Here is a 6,748-nt window from a genome sequence, read left to right on the forward strand (position 1 = left end):
AATATTGAATAGGATAATCTCATGGCCTCATCAGCACATTTGTCACTCATGTGGCTGAGGTGATAACAGTAAATAGGGGTTGAGCTGTTGAAATGGTTGCAAACTAGCAACAAATTGAACTTGATATGTAATGCAGAAAAGGAAAACTTCATGTATGCCCGCAAGAGAAAGCTGTATTTGCAAGGAACATCCTCCCTGAAGAAAGCCAGAGTTGATCTCCTACAAGGTTTTGGAAAGCTCGGTGTAGGGATTGGTGGATTTTCAAAAGTGGGTGTTTATATAGATTGACAAGACTTGCAAATGAGTTTGTGTGATCACTGGAATAAGGTTGTTCTTGACAGGCATACTTTCTGTGGTCACTGGAGTGAGACATTTGCTAACGACTGTCTAGAGGCATGAGATAGTCTACTAGTTGGTTGACTTTCAGAAACTGGGGTCTATCATTAACTTGCTCACTTTCAGAAGCGTGGCTGCTGGTGCTGATTTTCAGAGCACTGGTACTCACCCGAAGTTATCTCTAATTAAGAGTGATCATTTGTTTACAACTGGAGACTTTGGCCAAAAGAAGTCTTAGCCTTCTTTTAAGATGGAAAACAAGACCTGCAATTCGCAGTCCCCCTGTGTGGTCTTCCCCCAGCCAAAAACACAGGAGACTTAAAAGTATTGTTCAGATCTTTATTTGTGGAGGTACAGGTTTCAGCTAGCGTTGCCATTTAAGTAACCTAAGTGCCAATTACTGAAGCAGAAAAAGAACTCTAACTGCTGAATTTTCATTATTGGGGGGAAAAAAAGCCCCTACAACTGATTACACTAAGGGCAACCTGCCAAAGTCAATCCAGGATGCAGGACAAAATCGTTGAATACGAGACCTGTCCTATATAGACAGCCTATCTGGCAGCCCTACTTGGGTCATCTTAGTCTCGTCACTCACCAACCTCATCTACTTGCTTGTGAACACCATGTCTTACTCAATGCCTTACCTGTCTCCTGTTCTCTATCCATCTGTCCTGTGGGAGTCTGGTCTCTCATTCACGTATCACTTGAATTTCAATAGCCCAGATTTCTAGGCGTCCACCTGTACAGCTTTCTTCAACCCCCTAAATCCATCTTCTACACATTGTTGCCAGAACAATCTTCACCAATTTTGGATAAAATTCTAACTTCTTCACATGGCAAATAAGCCATGAGTTATCTGGCGTCTGTGTCCCACTCCAACTTAGCATCTCCTGCTCATTAGTTCCGTATTTGCGTTTTCACGAAGGTGCCATGACCGCCTACCCACCTGTACCTTCACGCATGCGGTCTCTGCTTCGGAACGGTCATTTCACCCCCTGCAGAGTTGCTGTTCTTCCAAAACCTGGCTTAGCCACACTGCCTCTGGAAACTTTGTCTCCAGGTTTTCTTGGTTAGCCTTGATCTCCTCTTTCTTCATGCTGCACAAATCCCTAACATTCTTGCAATGCAACATACTATCGTTAACTTACCTATTTGCTTGTTAAAGCCACTTACATACTGTGATAAATTAATTGGCTTCCTCACTGCTAGTTCCTCAACTCTGTCCTTTCCCCAAATTCACGGCATCTCTAAGGGCTGTGTCTTTCTTCGTAAGGCTCCCAGTATGCAGTATAGTACCTGCCCCAGAGCTAGGGTTAAAAAAAATTACTGTTTATAATTCCTTTTATTTTCCTGAAGTTGTGTGATACAGAACACCAAGTAAGGGAAAACCTACTTCTTAGGTCATAAAATAATCAATGTACCTTCCAATATTTTGGCACAGCTATTAGATTCATTAAATTTCTTTTGCTAGCTCCTTCCATTGTGAATTTATAGATATTTAATAGCTTTACACTTGAAAGAATTGCTTATTTTTCCCATTTAATGTACCCAGGATGACAGCTCACAGTACATAGCTGGCATACTTTCTTCATAAATGACCTCACAGCTAAATAAACAAACAAAATTCGAGAACAGCATTAGCAATTGGTTAGAAAGTTCCCAATCGATAGCAATTACTAGAAGAACACAGGATGAAGACAACAGACTTTTATTTCTATTTTTAAATGAAATCCATGCACAGAATTTGACATCAGGTCAGGAAAAGGACAAACCCCAGAAACGGAGAGGTAGTTCACAGCTCTTTTTTGTTGTTGTTTTTAATCTTTTATTTGGTCCTTTTCTCTAAAAGTGTAGAATTCAATCACATCTTTTATATGCTATTAAATGTTAGTTGTAAAAAAAAAAGTATTACCAATTTATAAGTTTCTTTTTAATGAGAAATCCAGTGCACACCTCCCCTCACCCAGATGTTTAGGTATCTCATGTACACTGCTCTAGAAAGAGAATTATTTTACAAATGCCCAAAGTCAGTGTCTCCAGTTGTGAATTCTTCATTTCAGGTTATTTTCAAAAGTGCCTGGCAGGCATGAACACTTCCTACTTTCCTCATTATCTATTACATAGTCAAGGTTTATCCTTGGAATCTGGTATCTGATGAGGCCTACATCACAGAAAGGTTTTTCCTATCCATTACTTCTGTTGTATCACTCTCGGATATTCTGATGAGCTTTGGTTTAAGGCTTTCACACATGCAAATTTACTTCCTAGGGGTTCTCCTCGATATGAATTTTGTAATGATTAGTAAGAGATGACCTGTGATTGAAAAGTTTCCCGCATGTAGTACATTCATATGGTTTCTCTCCAGTATGAATTCTCTGATGGGCAATACGTGATGAGCTCTGTCTGAAAGTCTTCCCACATGTGTTACATTTAAAGGGCTTCTCTCCTGTATGAATCCTCCGATGCTGAATAAGAGCTGAACTTTGGCCGAAAGATATTCCGCATTCCTCACACCGATATGGTTTCTCTCCTGTGTGAATTCTCTGATGATTACTAAGGGATGAGTTACACCTGAATGTTTTCCCGCACTCGTTGCATTTATAGGGTCTTTCCCCGGTATGCATCCTCTGATGTTGAATGAGAGCTGAACTCTGTCGGAAGGCTTTCCCACACACTTTACATTTACACGGTTTCTCTCCAGTGTGAATTCTTTCATGAATGATAAGTGTCGAGTGAGAACTTAAGGCTTTGCCACATTCATTACAGTTATAAAACTTCTCACCGGTATGAATTATCCGGTGTCTATTAAGTCGTGAAATAGAAGTGAAACCTTTTCCACATTCGTTACATCGATAGGGCTTTTCTCCAGTGTGAATTCTTTCGTGCTGGATAAGAGATGCACTCTGACTGAAGGCTCTCCCACATTCACTGCACTTGAAAGGTTTCTCTCCCGTGTGAATCCTCTGATGATAACGAAGGGATGAGCTAGACTTAAAGGTGTTGCCACATTCATTACATAAATAGGACTTCTTTCTGAGATGAATTCTCTGACATCCGGAAAGGGATGTGCTGGATGCCTTCCTACCTGGATTGTATCTATGGGGATTTTCTCCAGCGTGGATTTTTTGATGTATAAAAAGGCCAGACCTTCTGCTGAAGGATTTACCACATTCTTTACATCTATAGGATTTCTCCACAGTGTGGGTTCTTAGGTGTTTGTAAAGGGATGTACTCAGAGTGAAGGCTTTCCCACATTCCTTACATACGTAGGGCTTCTCTCCAGTATGAGTTATTTGATGCTGAATGAGAGCTGAACTTTGGTTGAAGGCTTTCGAACATTCTTTACATTTAAATAATTTCTCTCCGCTATGGTTTTTTCTCATGTTTGCGAAGAGATGAAGTGTTAATGAAGGTTTTTTCACAAATGCTACATTTATAGCGTTTCTCTGTGGTGTTGATTTTTGGTTGATTAAGCAAATATGGATTCTGTTTGAAGCTGTTTCCTTGTATTTCACATTTTGGTGGTGTTTTTTCTCTGGGAACCATCTGTTGCCTAACGAGGACCGACTTTGGGCTAAAGTTTTGGCCAAATTCATTATTTTTATGGCTTCTTTCCACAATGAGGATTTTTTTGTGGGTAACTGAAACTGCCTGAATACTTTCTTTTTTCTCCTGCTTTTTCTCTAATTTGTCTTCATAAATGCAGGGTTTTTCTGATTTAAAGTCCCAGGGTCCATTTCTTCTGGATCTTCTCATCATCAACTCCTGAAAAGAACAATCCTGCGTCTGAGTTGACTTCGTGGTTTTGTGACTGCTCTTCCATCCTGGAGGGGGAAAAAAAAACTAAAGATGTTTCATGTAATATGGTTTCTGGCTACTGAGACTAAATGTAGAGAAAAAACTAAGTATTGATGGTATTTTTTATTTATTTGACAGACAGAGACACAGCGGGAGAGGGAACACAAGCAGGGGGAGTGGGAGAGGGAGAAGCAGGCTTCCCACCGAGCAGGGAGCCCGATGCGGGGCTCGATCCCAGGACCCTGAGATCATGACCTGATCCGAAGGCAGATGCTTAAGGACTGAGCCACCCAGGCATCCCAAGTATTAATTTATTTAAATAGGGTCTTTATCTGGCCAACTATAAGAGGAAAACATAAAAGATTCAAGCGATAGAGAAAAATAATGGGAACTGAAGTACTATGGTGGAGAAAAGAATAAAACAAACTTATTTAAAGAAGGTGAGTGTTAAGAGCAACCAGGGGAGCATGAATTGGGAAAGGCAGCCTGGGATCAGTCCAAAGCCATCCTGGACTCTGAAATTATTTTCATGACATTTCTCTTCACTGTGTGTAATCTTCCTAATCTGTAAAGTCTTCCCCACTTTCCCTCATGCCCAATTCCTTTGTATCCTTCAGACAGTTCAAAAGTTAATGGAGTCCTTTTTTTTTTTAAGATTTTATTTATTTATTTGACAGAGACAGAGCCAGGGAGCACAAGTGGAGGGAATGACAGAGGCAGAGGGAGAAACAGACTCCCCACTGAGCAGAGAGCCTGATGTGGGGCCTGATCCCAGGACCCTGGGATCATGACCTGAGCCGAAGGCAGACGCTTAACCATCTGAGCCACCCAGGTGTCTCAATGGAGTCCTTTTTTGACTCTGAATTTCTACAGTCCATTCCCCTTATTATAGCACTTACCACAGTATTTAAAATACATATTCTATACCTTTGTATATATATAATTACACATCTACCTACATCTAAATATATTAGACCTTCCTTTTCTACCATAAGTATTCTCTGCAAGCAGATTAGCTTGCCCTATTTACAGATCCTCCTGATGACACCTGAATTATACATGAAATGTTTTGTTAATTTTCCTTAATTACTTATATATTCCTAATTTGAACAATGTCAAATAGTCTCAATTCCTTATTTCATACATGTGCACACACACGCACATGCACACACACACAAATACACATGATTCAAACTTTTGAGGTTGCCTTACAGGACAGGACATTACATGAGTGATGGGAGATCATCGTATAAGTGGTTACATTCAGGGCCAGTTCAAACAGGAATGAATTATGGTGTTAATCTAGAGGTCCTGCAGGTAGGCATGAAGCTGAAAGGTGCAAGCCAGAAAGGCAGCCTTGCTAATGCATCAAGCAAAAGAGGCTATGCAGACAGTGTGGAAAAGAGTCAAAGGTAAACAAGATGGGCACAAATACAAAAAGGTAAAAAAGGGCTAGCATGATAGAGTGGTAAAGAACAGAACTGAGGGGCGCCTGGGTGGCTCAGTCGTTAAGCGTCTGCCTTCGGCTCAGAGTTTCATAAACTATGAAATTCTGCCAGGGAATGGCTGTGCATGGCATGTCCTCCTGGGCTGGGGAGAACCATTTAAAGGGTTCCTCTGCACCTCACTGTGGCTGAGATTCCTATCAGACGTTCCCTTTCTCACCCGTGTACAACTTCTCTGCTTGGTGATCATAATGCATTCTGCTTTTCTCTTTTCTACCAGCTTTACTTCTCGGTCTCCTTCCTGAATAACATTTTCTCTTCTCTCTTTAAAATTTGGAATTTTCCCCTCCACTCTGTTACACCCTCCTTGGCTCATTTTACATGCACTCATGTCTTTACTATTTTTTTTAATTTATTCATTTGAGAGAGAGAGAGAGCATGCGCAAGCAAGAGCATGAGCTGGGGGAGGGGCAGAAGGAGAGGGAGAGGCAGGATCCCCACTGAGCAGGGAGCCCAATGCGGGGCTCAATCCCAGGACCCTGGAATCATGACCTGAGCCGAAGGCAGACGCTTAACCGACTGAGCCACCCAGGTGCCCCAATGTCTTTACTACTTATTTTAAGGGAAAGGAGTGTTTTACTTTCTGCCCAACACCTTCCTTGTTCCTTCCCCAACGAAGTCTTGCTAACTTAAGAGTAAAGCCCTGAGCACTGGGCCAGATGCCTTCGTGGTATTTTGTTTCTCATGCTTCACTGTTTGTACCATAGTCTCCTCACTACTCTCCTGGCCTCAAGTCTTGCTCTCTACTAATTTAGTCTCCACACTGCAACCTGAGCAATCTTTTTAAAATCCACATCTTAGCATGCTGCAAACTTCCTTAAGATCTCCCAAATTTATCTTCAATAATTCATATATGAGGGCCAGTGTACTTAATGCAGTGAACCAGGTGTTTCATGATCTTACCTCTGTCCATCTGTTCTCCTCTCCCTTCCCTGGCTTCTTGCCAGGTATGTAAAACTCCATGCAGTTTCTGGGGCACTCCCTTTTTTTTTTTTTTAAGTAGGCTCTATGCCCAACAAGAAACCCAACATGGGGCTTGAACTCACGACCCTGAGATCAAGAGTTGGGATGCTTAACTCATGAAGCCACTCAGGTGCTCCTTAGTTTTG

At 41.4% G+C, this 6,748-nt stretch overlaps 1 protein-coding gene across 1 annotated transcript; it reads right to left on the reverse strand.

Moving 5' to 3' along the window:
* Nucleotides 1-2,042: 2,042 nt before the first annotated feature.
* Nucleotides 2,043-4,164, reverse strand: LOC123325289 (zinc finger protein 354A-like). Its single transcript, XM_044916838.1, is given in 2 exon segments — nt 2,043-3,713; nt 3,715-4,164. Coding segments are annotated over 2 exon segments (1,494 nt in total). The 5' UTR covers nt 4,096-4,164; the 3' UTR covers nt 2,043-2,600.
* Between the last annotated feature and the right edge of the window lie 2,584 nt (nt 4,165-6,748).

The sequence above is a fragment of the Neomonachus schauinslandi genome, chromosome 7 (assembly GCF_002201575.2).
Source record: "Neomonachus schauinslandi chromosome 7, ASM220157v2, whole genome shotgun sequence".
Lineage (NCBI taxonomy): Eukaryota > Metazoa > Chordata > Mammalia > Carnivora > Phocidae > Neomonachus > Neomonachus schauinslandi.